We start from the raw sequence: 18015 nt of genomic DNA, 5'->3' as shown, positions 1-18015 counted from the left end.
AAGACCACAGATCCAGGCCAGGTTTAGAAATACTGGTACCCTGAAATTCCTTCTCTTGGTATTGGAGCTTTTGGGGAAAATGGAAAATCCTCCTCTTCCTCCCTTGCTGCAAGAACTCTGGTTTCTAGAGACCTCTGCACTCCCGCCCCGCTCACGAAACAGTCCCCGTCCCTCCCCCCACCCCCCCAGCACCCGCTCGTCACCGGGGCACCCGGAGGTGGGCAGAGCGCGTCATCCAGAGGGGTAGTAGGGCACGTCGCTGTGATAGTTGTAGTCAGGGCACACCTTCTGCACGAGCCTGTAGTCTATGCTGTAGAAGGTGATGTAGATGCAGATGACTTTGAAGGGCTTCGAGCAAACCCAAGAGACGTGACTTTGGGTGTGCTCGTGGTAGCAGGTTTTAGATGGGTCGTACGTGCAGAGTGTGGTTTTCTTGGCGCGATCCACTTTCTCGTATTCCACTCGGCAGTTGAAGATCTTGGATTCTTTGGCCTCGATAAAGATCTGTTGCTCCAGGTCAAACTCTACTGCCTTGGTGGGGGGGACGAGGCTGACGGAGATGTTTCCTTGCCCAGTAGAGTTGTGCCGGAAGAAGACGTTGACTGTGCCATTGCCGTGATCAACCACCTTTCCTGTGATCAAGAGGTTCAGCTTTACTGTCTTGATGTTAGAGTAGAAATCTCCCCAGCCAAAAATTTTTTTAAGTTTGCCTGTGGCTGGACCCAGGTCCCTCCGTCCTCTGGGGTGTGGAGTGTGGTCCTGCTCAGACAGGTTGTCTAGGATATCCCATAGCTCCCGTGAGCTGCTGACCAGCTCCAGGAGGGTCACGTTCTGGAGTAAGGTTGGAGTTAACAGGGACTTTGGAGAGAGGTGCCCTCTTCTCTTCTGCACTCGAGGTCTCTCTTGGGTCTTGGGTTCACGTTGCTCTGCATCTTCCCCTCGTTCTTCCTGGCCACAGATCACCTGGACAGAGCAACGGTGGAGAATGAGAGATGGGTGATGGGTGCCTGCCCCCCTTGCCCAGCCGTGTTCGTCATAGCCACCCCATTTCTCTGGATGTGACCTACCCATCCTCTCCCTATCCTTGCTTTCCTTATTTCCCTTTTCTCTCTCCTTTCCCCTCTGCTTCTCTCTCTACAGTCCACACTTCCCTTCCAGTAGCAAATTTTCCCTGCTCTCCTTCTCCTTCCGTTCTTGCTTAAGGAACGGGCAGAAAGAGCCAGGATGGGCAGAGCGTTTGTTTGCCGGCGGTGCAGCCGGGTGGTTGCACCTCTCCGAGGTGGCCGGCTCAGGGCAGAGCCCTGGTGCCCCAGGGGGTGTCTGCAGGGGCCGGGGAGCGGGTGCCGAGGGGGAGGCCGCTCACCTCCGTGCTGCGGCCGGGGTGCTGGTCTCGCTGCCAACAGCACGTCCCATGGACCCCGCTTCTCACCTCCAAACTGTGGCTGTGGTTCGGTGGCGAGCGGGGAGCAGCCGGGCAGAGCAACGGAGAAAAGCAGCGAGCACCGTCACCCGTGGGTGAGTCCCCGGCCCGGGGTGATGCTCCCCACCGTGCACGGGCCGCCCCGAGCCCGCTTGCAAACTCTCTCCTCCCGCTCGCTCCGGCGCCGGGGCTCAGCCCCGGGAACCCGAAAGGACGAGCAGGCACCGAGCCCCGCCGGCGCCCGGGCCGCGGAGGTGCCAGGCGGGAGGCGGACGCTGCGGCGCCCTCGCTCCGGGCAGGGCAGAGGCACCGAGGCTTCGCGGGCAATTAGCCGCGGTCGGCTGCCAAGCCAATGCCGCTCCGCTCCCCGGGGTTTAAGCGCTCACCTGGCAGAGAAGGAGACGCGGCGGGAGCCGGGGCCGGGCTGCCGCGCCGCCGTGGCGTGGGCGGCCCGAGGGCTCCCAGCCCGGCCGCCCCGGGGAGCCGGCAGCTGCCCCCCTCCGCCGTGCCGGGGCAGCCTAAAGGGTTTTAGGGAATTTGATCCTCCCCCCCGTGTCCCCCCCTGCAAGCCCCCCCTGCTGCTGCCCACCCGCTACCTGCTGCGAAATAGCAGAAGTTTGAGGACGCTTGATTTTTTTTAAGGGGGGGGGGAATGTGGAGTTGGGGGGGGGTTAATTGATTTGCAAAGCGTTGCTGGCTGCAAAGCCCCCCCGGCCCTTTGCCACCCCAAACCCGCCCCCCCGGCCCCAGCGGGGCAGCGACCCCGTCCCCTGCCTCCCGCCGCTCACCAGCCGGTAGATGCTGCCCTGGATGAGGAAGACGATGCAGCTCCGCGCGAGATGCATTTTGCAGCCGCTGCCCGTCCGCCGTCTCCGTATCTCAAATTCAGAGAGGGTCTTTTTTTTTTCACCCCCCCCCGTCTCTCCTGGGCGAGGGACGTAAGGCAGGGCGAGGGGGGCGTCCCTCTTTAGCAGCGGGCTCCTAGGGCCCCCCCCGGGCCCCGGCGGCTCCCATCCAGCTGCGCAGCTGGACCGTGCAGCGGGCGCCGGCCCCTCCCGCGGCTTCACCTGCTGCCGCCGCCGCCGCCGGGTCCTTCCATCTGCCGCCCGGCGCCTCGCCGGAGCCTCGCTCGAGCTCGGCTCCATCCCCTCGGCGCTTCCCTCCCCTGCCAGGTGCGGGGCGCCGAGCGGCACCTCCGCGCGTAACCCTTTGCTGCCTGCGGCGCCCCGGGGGGCTCGGCGGCAGCCGACGGGGGGGCCTCGCTCCGCACCCGCCCGGCAGCACCCTGGAGCTGGGTGCGGAAGGGCCGGCGAGGAAGGGTGCTGGCAACGGCTAGGGGAAACTCGGCCCTTTTCAACTGCTTTTTCTTACGACGGGCGCGAAGGGCGGCCGCAGCCTTGGGGCGCTTCCCCGTCCCCTTCCCGCCAGCTGGGCGAAGGCAAACCGCTGCTTTTCCTAGCAGTCACCCAGGGGCGGCTGCGGGACCCTGGGCGAGCGCGGGGCAGCGTGGCCGCACCGTGGGGCAGGCGCCGGCCGAGGCGAGGGGAGCATCTTTGGGATTTGGGGGAATTTTTTTGGCGGGGTTAAGCCAGGTTTCATTCTCGTTTCTCTAGCATTGGCTGCTGCTGCAGTGCTTTCTCCCCCTGTCGCGGTGCCATGCAGCCCTTTTCCCCTCCTCACCTTTAAAGGCATGAAAAAGAGGGAGAACCATAATATTTTCAGGGTCTTTTGCTTTGGTGGGGGGCTAATAATCTGCTGAAAGCTGGGGCTGGCAGGAGGCCTTGCACACGTGCCCGCGATGGATGTGGGCATTTCCCATCGCTCGGGCAGTCCCGCCATCCCCTTGCAAGGAGCAGAGGTGATTTGGGGGCTGCTCAGCCCTTGCCCAGCCCAGTGGCCTCACCATTTTGTTGAGCAGGGCTGGGGAGGGACACGCAGGCTTCAAAGTTGCAGTTAGAAGAGATTTTTTTTCTTTCCCAAATGGGGGAAGGCGGCGCGCGATGGGCTGGGAGCAGGCTGGGTGCTGCTACGGGCACCCCAGGGCCAGCCTGGAGTTGTGGCGGCAGGCAGAGTCCTGCTCCACAGGGCGCTGCTGCCGTGGGACATCCCCGCTGCCTGCCGCTGAATGGCGCCCACGAACCCCGGGGCTGCTGCTGGCATCGCTCCTGCCCTGCCGCTGCCCTCCAGCCACGCAGGAGCTTTATTTTAACTTCAGTGGCTGCTTCACACCTACGCGGACACATACATATGTCTGGCCATAACGTCCCCCCTTCCTTCTGGGCCGCAGAAAATGAATGTGAAAACGCGGCTGTTTGACTTTTATGTTATTCTGGAAATAGGGGGATGCCAGGCTCCCTTGCACTTAGGAAGCAAACAGGAATCGTGGCGTGCCTTCGCTGTGCGGAAAGGGAGCCACTTGCTCGCTGGGGCTGTTGCACCGAAGGGAGCAGTTGGCCATTTCCCATCTCGCAGCAGGAGAAGGGCAGTAACTTGCCAGAGACGGAGCTAGAATCGAACCCGCTATTTCCTCGAGTCCCAAGCTGTGATTCCCCTTCTTTACATCGCGTTAACTTCCTCCCTGCGTCCTTCTCATATTTCCTCTTTTTCTGAGCCACTCGGGTAAGACGGACCTTGCTGGCTAGCTAAATATTACTAAATGGCAGGGAAAAGGGCATGTTTTGCACTGCAGGATGCTCTCACGCTCCCATCCGTGGAGCGGGGCCACCCAGCTGCCTGCGCATCGCCTCCTGGGTGGATTTTTTTTTTTGAAATTTGAATGAAATTGGGGTTACAACCTCAAACGGATGGCAAGGGGGGGGTCTCTGGGGGTCAGGTCGCTTTTTTAGCTGCCATCGATCACAGGGGCGACTTGCTGCATCTTGCAGCGCCGCAGTGGCGACGGCGCGTGCTCCCGCGGGGCGGCGGCGTTTTGGGGCGCAGGAAACCCGGCTGCCTGCTGAAAGCTGACGGAGGGAGAGGAGCTGCGGGAGACCCCGGCAGCAGAGGGGCCGAGCGAGGGGCGAAGCCCCCAAAAAAGCTCCCCAATAGCCGGGGCTATTAAACTCCAGGATATTCATCCAAGCGCGGTGGCGGAGGGACCCTGGGGCCTGCTAAAGCCAGGAGGAGGCGGTGGCAGCAGTGGATATACGGCGGCACTAACGCTGGCCGGGCCGTGGCGGCATGCTCCATACCTTTAATAGCCTGCACATCTCTTAACGACCTTGATCTCGATAAAAGATCTTCATAAAACTCCCAAACGCCGGTGGCCGTCACTCGTGGCCCCATGGCTTGTGCACAGCCTTGCTGCTGGTGCCCGACCTCGCCGTCAGGCTGTAAAACCCTGCGGGAGGGAAAAGGCCACGCGGCTTCGATTCAGGTCTGGGGCCAAGCCGCGGTCAGCCCGGCTCAGGACGAGGAGGAAGAGCAGGGCATAAAAATGATTTAATGCTCCTTTCTGGGTTTTTCTGGGGTTTGGCGGGAGCCGGGGATGGGAGCGGCATAAAGAAGGAATGATTTAGGAGCTGCTCTCGCTTGGCTCGCGCTGCTACGGCTCCCTCCGGAGCTCCTTCCCTAGCCTGCGTGCCGTGAGTACGAGGCTGCTGCTTCCCCGCCGCCCTCCCCCAGCAAAAACATGGTTTGCTGCTTTTAAGCATCTCTCAGCCTCCTCTGCCTGTCGCTTTTGCCCTTTGCGGGGCCGAGGGCGGCGGGACGGAAGGGTCCCGGCGGGCGGCGTGGATCCCCCCCGGCCTGCGGCGCCGAGGCCTCCCCGGCGGCTGCTGAGGACGGGAGGACTCGGTGCAGTGGCTGCGGCTTGGCTCGGCCGGGCTGCTCCAAATCCGCAGCTCCATCTGGCGGGTGCCGAAGCGGATGTTTCGCAAGTTTATTCTGCTGCGTTTTGCCAGAGCAGAAAGTGCTGGTGGCCGCGGTGCCTCCTTCCCTGGCCGGCCTGCGCGAGGGCAGGGCCGGAGGGGTTCCGGGGCCGGAGGCGGGAGGCAGCCGGAGGATGGAGCACGTGGGCTCCATCTTGGCAATGTGCATTATAGATACTTTAAGCTTAATCACAGCGCTTGCTTTACTCGGGGCTTCTGTTTTCCTTCCTGCTCTCCGGCTTTTTTCCCAGGATCATGGCGCTCTTCTCCGCTCCGCTTGCTTGTGCGGCGCCCAGTGCTGCAAACGCTCTCTTCCAGCCAGCGCCCACTTCCAAAGTCAAACACCGCCCACGCGTTTCTAGGGCTTTGGGAAACCTTTGCTTTCAGGCGATCCGGCTTTTTTTTTTTCCTGGCGTAGTCCTGAGCTTGCGGAGAGCAGGGGCGGATTTGGGGGAGAAGGGGGGAAAGGGAGGCACGGCCCCGGCCGCCTTGCCGCGGGCTCCTTGCACGGGAGGAGCAGCCGGGCTGCAGGGCAGCGGCTGGTTTGACTTGGACGTTGGATTTGGCTAAAAGCTGGAGGCAGGACGGGAAAGCGAGCGGCTGCTCCGGAGCCCTTTCCCTGCCGTGCCGCCTGGCACGGCTCCGGGTTTCCTTTCCTGGGTTTCTGTTGCCCTCTAGTGGGACCCTTCGCTGGGAAACGGGCTGGGGGGGGAGCGTATTTTTAAGCAGAAAAGGTGCAATAAGTGCAGGGGTGGAATGGGAGGAGGAGAAAGCGGCTGTTTCCCAAGCGGAGATGCGCTTTTGCAGCCCGCGTGAAGGCAGGCGGCTTCGCTGCGCTGGAATCGGCCGCTCTCCGGCCCTGGTGGCTTCCGCAGCCGGAGGCCGGGCGGCCTGGAGCAAAGCGCCTTGGTTCTCTGCTCCGCCGGCGCAGAGCCCCAGCGGCTGCGCGGGAAGCAGGATTTTCAAGAGCTCGAGTACCAAAAAGAATTAAAAAAAAAAAAGGACAGTGAAGCTGCCCTGGGAGAGACGGCGAAGCTGGTGAGCTCGGAGACTGGCTTATGTAAAGGCTTAAAAGACGCAAGCGAGCGGAACAGGAGCGGCAGCGGCAGCCTGAGCACGGCCGGGAAGGAAGGGAGCTAGTGCAGGAGGGAGCTGCACCCTTCCCTGCCTCCTTCCCAGGGTCGCAGGCGCTCTGCTCTCGCCACCCTCCCTGCTTTTATTTCGCGGCCCCAAAAACCCCGAGGTTATTGGGTCCAGCAGTGAGATTTTTCCAGACTGGGAAATACCATTACTGCGGACTGACTTGAGTGTAAGGACCCTGTGGCAAAGCCGGGAAGGGACCACGGTGTCCTGCGTGCCAAGCGAGTGGGTTTCCCTGCCGGTGTGGCACAAGTGCCCGGGAAAGAGCCACTCTTGCTCCGGGCTCCGGTGCCATTCCGGGGCAAGGTCTCATAGACCTCCCGCCTAAATTCGGGGCCTCCCCGGAGAGAGGGTTGCAGCCAGCTGCCTTGGCTCTAAGTGCGTTCAGCCCTTCCCCGGATCCGGCTAATCCATCCCAGCCAGGTATGATCTGCACCGCCGGTGCTCGTAAACGAGGTATCTCCGAAGAGCAATTCGGTTCCGCCTGCGGAATGCACCGGATTACTGTGTCAGGTGCTAAAACATAAAATACTGTTGCTCCTGGGGAAAGCCAGCTTCAGAGCCCGCTGCACGGTCCCTCCCGGGCTCACTGCCGCATCCCGGCGCTCTGCACGCAGGCATCCCCCATCCCATCCCGGCACCGGGGGGGCGGATTGGGCCGGGGTAACCCCGGCTTTTGCCAGGCGGTGCAGGAGCGGAGGGAAGGCTGCGCCGGCAGCGAGCCCTTCTGCCTGGCGACTGCAGAGGGTAGCAGGGAGCCGCGGCGGTGCTTGCTCGGGGTGCACCGCTGCCGCCGGCTCCCGCGCCCCAAACCGCTGCCCGGCCAAAGCCGCCTCCCGAGCCACCGCGTCGTCCGTGGCCGGGAAGAGCCCGGAAACCTTTCAAAATGCTAATTTGCAAGCAAAAAAGGCGTTTTTCCTGGTAGCCCGGGTGATCTCCCACGCTGGGGGCCTGGTGACGGGCTTGGGCACTCGGCAGCTCGGCCGTTTTTGCTGTGCTGCGGTGGGTTTTGGTGATATTTCTTTCCATCCCCGTCTCCTTTGGGTTTTTCCCTGCGCTGGTTTGTTTGATTTTTCTCGGGCCGAGCAAACTGGGAGAAAAGCAATGTCTCGCTGCTGTGCCGGGGGGGGTATGGAAATGACGGTCCCGCCGAGGGGCGCTGGGAAAACCTCCTCGCCTCCCTGCACGGGGGCAACCGGAGCGGCGTTTCCCCACGGGCTCCGAGTTCACCCTCCGCGGCCGAATATCAGATCCAAACGCAACAGGAGAGGCCACTGCGCCCTCTGGGAAAAGACATAACCATGGAGGGGGGGAGGAAAAAACCCCGGGGGCTTAGCCCCTGGTGTATTTATCCTCTCTCTGCGCTTTGCCCCCCCGCAGCAATGCTGCCCAGCGCCAGAAACCAGTCTCGCCCTGTCGTTTTTTCTGTGCAAAGCACATTTTTTTCTTCAAGGCAGGGCTTTAATTTTACTGCAAATCCTCCCGATCGGAGGCCTTGCTTTGGAAAGCCACGCGCGTGCGGGCTGATGGTGCAATGCCCCACAATGCCTCATCCCCGCACACCCATGGAAGAAAGTCATTTAGGGTGCTGGTTCAGCCGGCGCTTGGTGTTTCTGCGGGATATATCGCCCGTGCGGGTGATGGGCAGTGTCTCGTCCTGCCTCCGGAGCGCGACGGAGATTAACGGCTCATTTCTGCTGGGCTCAGCGGCTCAGGATGATGCCGCTGGGTTTCCAGGGCAGGGCTGAAATGACGAATTGGAGCTGAAAGGGTTCACGGCCCAGTAACGCTCTCCCAGGTCGTGCCCCATATTTATATCTCGGTGTTATCGCTGCAAAAGTGCAATGAAAATACGATACGATCTATTGGCACGAAAATTGCAAGCTTTGCAGCCATCAGGGTTTCTTACCCGGCTCTCGGAGCGGGGCGGCCCTGCATGAAATTAGTGATCCGTAAAATGCTGCGACGCCTCTGGCTGGGCCCGAGTTGTTTGCATTGCTTTGGAAACGATGGGCAGAAGAAAAAAGCCTCTGAGTGCAAAATGCCCTCGGCGCTGTTTCGGTCTGGACAGGGAAGAGGCTGAAATCTTTAGTTTGCGGTTTGGAAATCTGAGCCGTAAAGAGAGGAAAAACCCCTTAGCGGGGCAGTTCCAAGGCTCAAAGCTGGGTTTTGGCCCCGAAAGAAGGGTGCCGGGGCGCCTCCGCGGGTTGCCTCCCGGTCCGGCTTGCGGCCCCGCAGCGGAGAAGCCTCCCTGGCAGTGAGCGTTCGGCAGCTCTTTCTTCGTTTCGTATTTACACTCTATTCACTGCTAAATCGCATTGCATAACCCCAGCCAGCCCTACGCAACCGCGTAAACCCGGGGCGCGTTGTTTCGGGTGTCCCCCCCCCCCCCGCCGGGGCTCTCATGCCGGCGGATATTTAAGCCACTGGAGCCGAGAGCTTTATGCTGGGACCTCGCCGCTTCCAACGCGATGGAAACCTCCTGCCCTCGCGTTTGCAGAAAGACGTTTGAAAACGTGACGCGCTCCGGATAAGAGCCGCTTTCGATGAGCCTTCCCCATCCGGCTCCCCGTCTGCCGCCGCGTTTCGCTGTCTCTCCCGCTTCTGCCGTGCTCGAGCCGCCGTCGGTCTTCGGCGCGTCTGCGCTCTCCTGGGCTGGCTGCAGAGGGGAGATAAGGCCTGGCCGGGAGCTGGGAAAGAGCGCTCACGGTTAGTGTTTCCTAATGCCAGAGCGGGTGGTTTTCCCCATGGAAAATTTTGACTTACTGTCCAAAAAAAAGGAAAAAAAAAGAGCAGGAGAAGGAGCATCCCGGCGCCTGGTGCTTTTTGGGCCTTTCGGGGTGTGGGGGGGGATTTCGTGGGGGGACGTGGTGCCTGCCGGCGGGGGTGAAAGGGGAAACTGAGGCACGAGGGCTGCGCCAGCCGTGGGTCGCGGCGCGGGGAGCGGAGCCTCGTCCGTGCCCTCTGCGAGGCCGCTGCAGCCCTGCTTTTTGGGGGGTCCCCACTCGGCTCGCGTGATTTTAAGCCTTCCCACGCCGCAGAAGGAGGCCGCCGGGAAACGAGGCTTTTCCTAATGAGCAACGAGAACATGATGCTTTTAAACGTGTTTTCCCCGGCTTGGCTGCGATGAGCCGTGGCCGGGCTCATGCGCCGCCCCCGCTCCCGGCGTCGCTTTTTTGGCGGCCAGGGGCTGATAGCCCCCGTTTTGCCCCCGGACGGAGCCGTGTGCTGCCTCCAATCGGCGGGATGAGGCAGCGAGGCCGATGCTCCCCGTTGCCTCGAGGTACGGGAGTCGCGAGGGCGGCGACTCGTGGCAGTAAGAAAGGAAGGAGGATTATTAGAAAAACCTCCTGGCGAATGCAGGATTGCTTCCCCCCCCCCCCCCCCAACTAACCCAGGCAGGGTGCCTCCGAGGCAGGGTTACTGTAAAAACACATCTGGTTTTAAACGCCAGGTGCCCTGGCGGGTCCGGTACGGAGCCTGGGTTCCCGCTGTGCCGGGGAGCCGGTGCTGGGAGGCTGCACGTCGCGGGGCAGCTCCGAAAGCGCCTGCCGTGGCCTTTCCCAGCTACCCGACCCGCCGCGGTGACCGGCCGGCTGAGCCCTGTCCCGGCTTCGGAGGTTTCCATGAGTTAAAGCAACAAATTGTGCGTTTAAGCGAAACCTCCCCATCAGCCCAGTTCCCGGAGGAAGCCTCGCTCCCGAGCCAAAAGCCGGGAGAGCGGTGGGAGAAAAATCAATCATTATTCTAGGAAATAAGGCAAAGTCCAAAGCTTGTTTTCCCTTGTTCTTTTTTTTTTTTTTCTTCCTTCCGTGGCAAATCCCTTTTTGGCTCAGATTTGCACTTTCTCATATCTAAAGCAGACGCAGAGATGCAGCTAGATAGCGGCCTTCCCTCCCCCCTTCCCTCTCCAGCTGCCGGGTCTAATCCCGCGGAGAGGCTGCGCTAGAGACCATCTCCTCTCCACTTGTTTTAATAGGGAGGAAAACCATGGGAGATAATTAACCAGAGACCTTTCTCAAGCCCGGCAAAGATTTTATTATTTTATTTTATTTTTTTTTTTTTTTGCAACCTAATTGGATCGGTTCCCCTCTTTCTGCAGCTTTTACGCCGCTTATTTTGTTACCGATAGCGAACGTGTGCGCGGGTGGCGACCGGCGCAGCCGCCGGGGCTCCCGCTCCCCGAGCACGGCTCCGGGAGCCCACGGAGCAGGGGGTCACCCCTCGGTGACGGGGACGGAAGGAAAGCTGAGACCCCGCAACGGATGGGGCTTCGCATCCGCAACGGCTGCGGCACGAATCAGCCCGGTCCTATAGCAGCCGCCTGCTGCTGCTGCCGCTGCCGCTGCTGCCGCGGCAATGCGGAAATCAAAGCTTGCAAACCCCAGGGGGGGTCGCGATGGCCCCGGGGGCAAATGACCCTGGCGAGGGGAGAAGCGGCTCTGCCGGGGCCGGGACCAGCTGCGCGCGGCCGAAGGCAGCACCCGGCCGCCAGGCTGCCCGAGGCTTGTTGGGTGGGAAAAGCGGCGGAGCTGAGCCGGGGTGGCGGATTCATTGGCCTAAGATCAGGCAGCGAATTTTGGGCAGCTGGAAATCAGATGCCGCCTTCCCAGCGCTCTGCCAACCCCAAAGCATCCCCCTTCCCTCCCGGGCGCCCCTCCGGCAGCTGGGCGCTGCCTCTACTAGCAAATAGGTAGGAGCCAGGCCCCCAAACGCCTTTTATCCTGATGCATTTGGATTGCAAAAAGCACTAATGACACACGTCAGAAAGCTCGGACGGGAGGGCTGTAAAGGCCGGTGGGACACACCGCCACGGATGCTTTTCCGCGTTTCACGATGCTCCGCGGATGCTTTAATTCGCATCGTGCAGCGCCGCCGGTGAAAGGAGAGCTCGGTTTGCGAAGAGAGGATCGGCTGCCGATAGCAAGTGATTTACGGCGAGGCTTAGGCAAGGCAGCTCCAGGAGTGCTTTTACGCGATGGCCTAATGGTTATTAATTTGTCTGGAATTTACTGTAAAGCTATTAATCCTGATAGGCTTGTTGGGTATTTAATGCAAATATTTTAAGTGCTTCTATGGGATTTTTTTTCCCCTCGAACGCAGCGTTTAGCTGCACAGCCCACGTGCAAGCGGTAGCTCCTGTTTCGCTGGAGCAGCCCCAAATTTCCTCCTTGGTGGCTGTTGCGCCAGGGCCGGGCTCTTCCCGGGCTCCGCCGCAGCCTCGGCATCGGGGCAATCCCCAGGCTTGCCAGGCATCCACATCCCAAGCCCGCGGGGCCAGCTCGGGCACCATCCGCTCCGCTCCGAATCCGCTCTTGACACCGACCTGTCCATCCCCGCCGGCTCTGCCGCACGGTGGTTTTCGCTCCGGTTTCAAATTCTTCTCTTTTAATGCTCTGAACATCTTTTGGCCCCTTTTTGCGAGAGCTCCGGGGCCAGGTCGGCCCCCCGGCTCCAGCTCCCGTGCTCACGAGGGTTATTTCTTGAGTTTCTCCCGCTCTTTGATTCCCTGGGTTATGTTGCTCTTTGGCAAGCTGGGCTGTAACCATGTGTTTCTGGTTAGGTGGTCTGACGGATCGAGCTTTCTGGCCTTCTCGGTGGGAAACGCTGCTCCAAAGCCCTGGAAACGCGTGAAGGCTGCAATCCGATCCGGGCCCGTTTCCCCCCTCCCCGCAGGAGGAAGCACAGCTGATGCCAAAGGGGGAAAAAAAAGAAAACACAAAAAAAAGCCTCCCAGGGAAATTGGGAATATGTCGGACTTTTTATCCAGAGATCAGGAAATCCCGGGGTTGTGAGAGCGGAGGGTTCCTCCGGAGGGGTAAGGCTGCTCCGAGCCGGGCCAGGCCAGGTTAGGTCCGGGCTGGGGACCGCGGTGTCCCAGGCGCCGGCGCGGGAAAGGCTCTGCTCTTCGCTTTAAAGCCGGGGACATGTGTTTCCCGTGGGCGTGCGATGGCAGCCAGCCCCTGGCTCCAGGCCTCGCCGAAGGGCTGGAAGCCTGGCGGGGGTGATCAAAGGCTGCCCCGGGGGATTTGCTGCCCGTGTGGGATCCGGGAGCTGCCGCCCGGTCGGATGTGCCCTCCGGAGCAGCATCCCCTGCATTTCGGGGTGCAAATCGCTCCTCCTCTGCCCGAGGCATGGCCGGGCTTCATGCCCCGCGTGCCGGCATCCGAGGTGGGAGCGAGGTGCGTGCCGCCCTCCCGTGCCGCTGGAGCCCATCGCGGTGGCTTCTGGTCCCCGCCGCCCTGCCGCCATCCCCGGGGCTCGGAGCATCGCCGGGGCCGGGCGAGCGGGAGCGGACGGCGCTGGGGACAAAGAGCCCTTTGAAGGCCGGAGGAGCGACTGCGGCGCCGGCGCTGCCCCTGCCCCGCTGCGCCCGCGGCGAGCTGCCGGCCCGGGCGAGCGCAACCTGGTTAACGCTTTCCGAAGCGCTCCAAGGGCGTCAGCCGCTTCTGGTCGGTGGGAGCTTTCAGGATCTGGGCCCCGAAGCCTTTAACGTTATCCAGGCTTCGCCAGGGAATGCTGTGAAAGGTGCCACCTCCATACAGATCGTGGTTATCTTTTTCTCTGTTTTCTTATGAATTCATCGCTCGTTTAGCTAGTCTCCCTCTGCTCGCTCCCTTTTATCCCCCTTTAGAGCAAACCGGGCAAATGCCGGGTGCCAGAACAGGACCAGGCGGCTGCATCTGCCGCCGGTTTGGATTCCCGCGTGCCGACCGCAGCCTTCCCAGCACAGGAATTGCTGTCAGAGACCGCAGAACAGATGGACAAAAGTAGCGAAGGAAAGCAGAGCCCAGCGGGCCGAGCGGCAGGGGCGGCGCGGAGGCTGCGATGGCAGCGCGGAGCTCTATTTATTTCTTGCATCTTCCAGGGATCTTCAGCTGACCGGCAGGAGCTGACGATCCTGCAGGGATTCTCTGTTTTCAGGGGGCTTCGCGAGCCAGTGAAGCCTCCACAGTGGCGTCGCTTCTGGTTCTAGCATCATCCCCGGCCGAGGCGAAAATGCATGTCCGAAACACGTGCGCGCGCGTGGCTCGCCGGCCTCGCGTCTCCGACAGCAGCTTTAGTTTTGCCGGCCTCGTCCCCGAGATGTTTTGCTGCTGTTCATGGTGGAAGCGGAGATCTGAGTTGCTTCCTTTAATCTTTCTCTTTGCTCCGCTGCAGGGGGAGTGAGATTTATCGCCGATGCCGGCCTGCGTTTTTGCCTCCTAACAAACATCTGCGTTAACTCTCCCCTCGGCCGCTCGGAAGGCATTTAGCGGAGCAGCCGGGTGGAGGAAATAGCGCGACCGGCTTCGGATCTGCTCCGTGGTGCTTCGGATGGGGCGAGCGCTCCTGGGCCGAGCGCGGGGGGAGGAGGTGACGGCTCTGAGCGTTTTGCCATATTGCCGGGCCTGGCGGGACATCCGCACGGCTGGAAAGGAGAGCTCCGGCCCCGGGCTAGCAGCCAGGGATGTGAGCACGCGTCACGCACTGCTGTCCCTCCGGCCCCGGCCCTGCTCCCGGCTTGCGATCCGTCAGGCCCCTGCCGAGGGCACAGGGGATGTTTGCGCTAGCAGCCCCCGTCCCGATGCAGTTCCACGTGCCCCCAGCGAGGTCCGATTATTTGTGAAGACTGAAGCTCTTTTTGCTGGAAAATCTGGGCTATTTTGAAAGCTCCCCGGGGGTCCTGCCCCGGAAAACACGCTCGTCTCCACCCGGTTGCTCTTTCCGCAGCGGCAGAGGGAAGGCGGCTTTCTGCTGACGCCGCTCTTAGGTGCCTGGTGTGATAATTGGGTCTAAATTGATTGGAATCATTTCCTGGAAGTCTCTAGGGAGCAAAATTCCCAGATCAATGGATGCCACGAGCGGCCGCGGGAAACGCTGCCGCCCGAAGCAGGGCTCGGGGCAGCGTCATGCCCAATCCGCAATGCTTCCCGCGTCGCCCGATCAGTCCCGCGTCGGAGCAAGGGCCCAAATTTTTCCTGGGCTTTAACGCGTTGTGCACGGCGCTCTGTGCCCTGATCTGTAGCGTCTCCTGTATATAAATACATATTTATTTGCCTGACCTGCTTCACATCTGTTTAAACCCACGCCGCTCCTGCTTTTGCGTGACAGCTGTCCCAGGCCGTGCGGCGGGGAGCAAAGCCGCCAGCAGCGCTCTTCCTGGAAGTAGGGTTTGAAATATGGAGCTGGGGCTTTGCCATACAGTTACCGGCAATTTCCTCTGCTGCGAAGGGGACGACGTGTGAGTCTGCGCCCTGAACCCGGATCGCGTGGCCCCTCCGGCATCCCGACGATCGCCTCCCTGCGCCGGCACTACCCTTCCACCAAGCCTGGCGGCACGGCGTGGTGCTCACGGGCTGCCTTGCGTCGCGTGAAGAAAGTCTATGTTTAATAAATCCAGCCTGAGTTCTGGGCATAATTAGCGCAAGAAGGCTTTATCCCAATGAGCAACGCGGACTTCCCCGCGGCTTCCCCGGTGAGCACGGGGTCTCCCGGCGGCTTGCGACCCTGCCAAGGAAATAGCTGCCTGCAGAGAGCTGCCTGCTCTTGGCCGCTCCCAAGGCACCCAGGGATTTCTGGTCCAAAAAACCTGCGTTTTACGCACCTCGCTAGGGCGTCTGTCGTGGCCGCGGGTTTGCCGTGTCGCGGTCGAGGCTGGAGCGATTGCCCCGGTGCTGGGGGCGTCCTGCTGTCAGCCTCTCCCGGCTTCCCCGCGCGCATGGAAATGCATTCACAGTGTCGCCGGAGATGCTCTTTCCTATGTATAATTCAGATCCCGCCGCGCTCCTGCCCCCTCCGGCAGCCGACGTCCCTGGGCCGGATCCGGCTCCGGCTCTGGCCGCGCAGGGCTGGGGAAAGGCAAGGAGGCGGCTGGGAGAGACGCCGCGGAGGCGAGTGCAGGCCCCATCCCTCCTGCTTGCTCGGGTGCTTCCCCTCTCCGCTTGTCCTGGCTTAAAATTCACCGAAAATGGTCCTTTTTTTAATTTTTTTTATTTTATTTCTTCCCCTTGTAAACAGGAAACCGGGTTTTCATTTCGCCCCAGATTTGTGCAGAACGTGCCTGCTTTTCTCGCAGCTTTTATTTATTTGTTTCTTCCTTCAGCCGGGAACCGGAGAGCTCGCAGCTGACGGAAAGCAGGGGAAGCGTCGGGTGCTAAAAACAGCTTTACCGAAAACCTAAAACCTCCTTCCAAAGGAAGAGGAGGAAAACAGAGGATAACGTTTCCCCCTGTTGCCGTTCGTCCCTGTGCTGGGCTTTGTCGGAGAGGCGATGATTTCCCGGGGCAGCGCGGGGGTAATCCCTGCGCCGGGGGATCGAGGCCTGATTTATGCGGCAGGAAAACTGAAGAGTCTTGTCTTCATCAGCGCTTCCCCTCCCACCCCTCGGAAAGCTGATACGTGTTATTTTCCTTCCGGTAAAAATCCCAACCGAACAAAAAAAGCCCTCCGTTTTTTGCAAAAAAAAAAAAAGCTATTTAGAGCCTTGCGTTTCCCATAAATGATCAGACCTAGGCCTGGTGCCCACACGGATTCCCCCTTAGGAGATGGGATGGGAAGGAGAGATGCTCCAAGCCGGCATTGCAGCTGGAGAACCCCCTGTGTGTGCTCGGCAAATCCCAAAATCCCCCCGCCAGCGATGGCGAGGCAGGAACAGGGACCGGCCGGTTTCGTACAGCGCCGAGCACCCCTCGCCGGCTGCTCGCCCCAGCCCGGCATTAACCTCGCAGCCAGGTCGCATCCGCCCCATCCGCGTCCTCCGGGGCTCCTCGCAGCCACCCTGCTCCGCCGGGAAGGAAGCAGGTGTAGCCTGAGCTTAATTGGTTTTAAATTAACGTGCGGCGGGTGGGAGGCTGAGAGTGAAGGGTAAAATTTCTGGGGTTTTGTCAGCTGGGAAAATGACTTTCTCCGGTTCTCCGGGAAGCTCTTCCGGGGGGGAAGGGAGAGGTCTCCGAGTTCGCTGCAATTAGGGATAATAAAGCTCTGCCCTCCCCTGCCCTCGGCACTAGCGAAACGGGGCATTTACGCGGTAATCGGTCTAACCCGCTGCTGCCGGGGTTAAGCCTGCTCCCGCCCTTCGGAGAGGGGCCGCGGTCGCGGGCGGAGGGGTTTCGGCAAGGGCTGCTGCAAAGCCCCGGCGTCCCGGCTCGCTTGGCTCCCCCGGTGCCGCTCCGAGCACACGGGGGGTGAAAGTTTCCCGCGGAAAACCTCCTTGAGGATCGGGCTGCGCTCGCCGGCTGCTTGGCATCCCGCGCGTTTCCCGCAGGGATTGAACAGCTCTCGCCTGCGCCTGTCGCCGCCCTCTCCGTGCCCCGCTTTTCCCGCCGTCCTTCTTCCTCCTCCCCACTGCCGTGGCGGCACTGAGGATGCCGAACTCGCAGGGGAAACGCAGAACTGACTGATTAAGGGAAAACTGACCCGTCGCCGCGGTCCGATTAGCCCTCGCGGCGCGCTCGAGATGGGCGCGTGGCCGGCCGTGCCCGCGGAAGGCAGCGAGCAGCAGGGCTATTCCTAGGAAGCCGGGCGCCGTGAGAATTTTTTCCTTATCTTTAATAAGAGGGTTTCTAGGGGCGCCGCTTGCACCATCGCTCCCTCCCCGCTTCGGCGGGAGCGAGGGATGGAGCGGGGCTGCTCTGCGAAACTCCAACCGTTTCCCGCTCGATCGGGAAGAGAGACGCGAAACAGCCAGCGCCGGGAAGCCGGCGGCGCCTCCGGCCCTGCTCGGGAAAGGGGCACAGCGGCAGGCGGGAAACGTCACGCGCTTTTGGAAGTATGGGCTTTAACCGAGTGCGTTCTTGAGCTGCAGCCCGGCCCCGCTGAGACGGCGAAGGGGGAAACGAGCCAAAGGGGCTGGGGAGGGATTTCGCAGTTCAGATGCAACTCGGAGGTCGTTTTTCAAGTCCCCGCTTTCGCGGCCGTGTGAAGTGCTGCGGGAGAAACCCAAAACCATGTGAAACTCGTTTGGGTTTGAGCTTGGCCGCGAGCACGAAACTCGGAGCAGATTTCTGCAAAAGCTCTAGCTGGGCTCGCTGCCTCCGCGGCAGCCCGTGGGCCTAAATTCCACCTATTTTTCCCTCGCTTTTATTTACATATTGCAAACTTGTTGAATGCCTTCTATTTTTGGCGTCGGCCGTTTAGCCAAAACACAAACTGCGTCACCTGACCGATGAAATATTTTCTTGATAAGGCAGTTTCTTCCCCTTGTTTTGCTCCCCGAGGCTCCCGAAGCCAGGCCGTCTGCAGCCAGCTGCCTGGCTTCAGGAAAATATTTGGTATAACTGAACGTCGCACAGCTGTTTCTCACTAAGACTTCTTCACAGAGGTGGATTATTTGTCCTTCCCCAGTTTAATAAATAATAAGCCGTTAATGCATATTTTTTTGTCATCCAATGAGGGAACAAAATGCTCCCACGCGTTTTTATGGCAGCGGTGCATTTGCATGCACACACACACGCGGGCTTCAGGCTCTGCCTGCGCCCCGGCTCGGCTGAATGCACCGAACGGCTGCCGCAGCGCCAAGTATCGAGTCTTATAACGTGTCGGGTTAGGCCAGAAGCATATTGGAACCGCTGCATAACATGTGTACAAAAGCAATGTAAAACGTAA

At 60.9% G+C, this 18015-nt stretch overlaps 1 protein-coding gene across 1 annotated transcript; it reads right to left on the bottom strand.

Moving 5' to 3' along the window:
• Positions 1-231: 231 nt before the first annotated feature.
• NXPH3 (neurexophilin 3) lies at positions 232-2265 on the bottom strand. The gene is made up of 2 exons (XM_067312059.1): positions 2209-2265; positions 232-963 (listed from the first exon to the last, which is right to left on the bottom strand). The coding sequence occupies exons 1-2, from the start codon at positions 2263-2265 to the stop codon at positions 232-234; spliced, it is 789 nt and encodes a 262-aa protein (XP_067168160.1).
• Positions 2266-18015: the final 15750 nt, after the last annotated feature.

This window comes from Apteryx mantelli, chromosome 28, assembly GCF_036417845.1.
Source record: "Apteryx mantelli isolate bAptMan1 chromosome 28, bAptMan1.hap1, whole genome shotgun sequence".
Lineage (NCBI taxonomy): Eukaryota > Metazoa > Chordata > Aves > Apterygiformes > Apterygidae > Apteryx > Apteryx mantelli.
This window is presented reverse-complemented; position numbering and strand designations above follow the sequence as displayed.

Excerpts from the sequence above, each read along its gene's own strand:
- NXPH3 (XM_067312059.1), bottom strand. The coding sequence starts at position 2,265 with ATGCATCTCGCGCGGAGCTGCATCGTCTTCCTCATCCAGGGCAGCATC. Across the intron at positions 964-2,208 it reads AGGGCAGCATCTACCGGCTG|GTGATCTGTGGCCAGGAAGA; the intron begins GTGAGCGGCGGG and ends TGCTCTGTCCAG.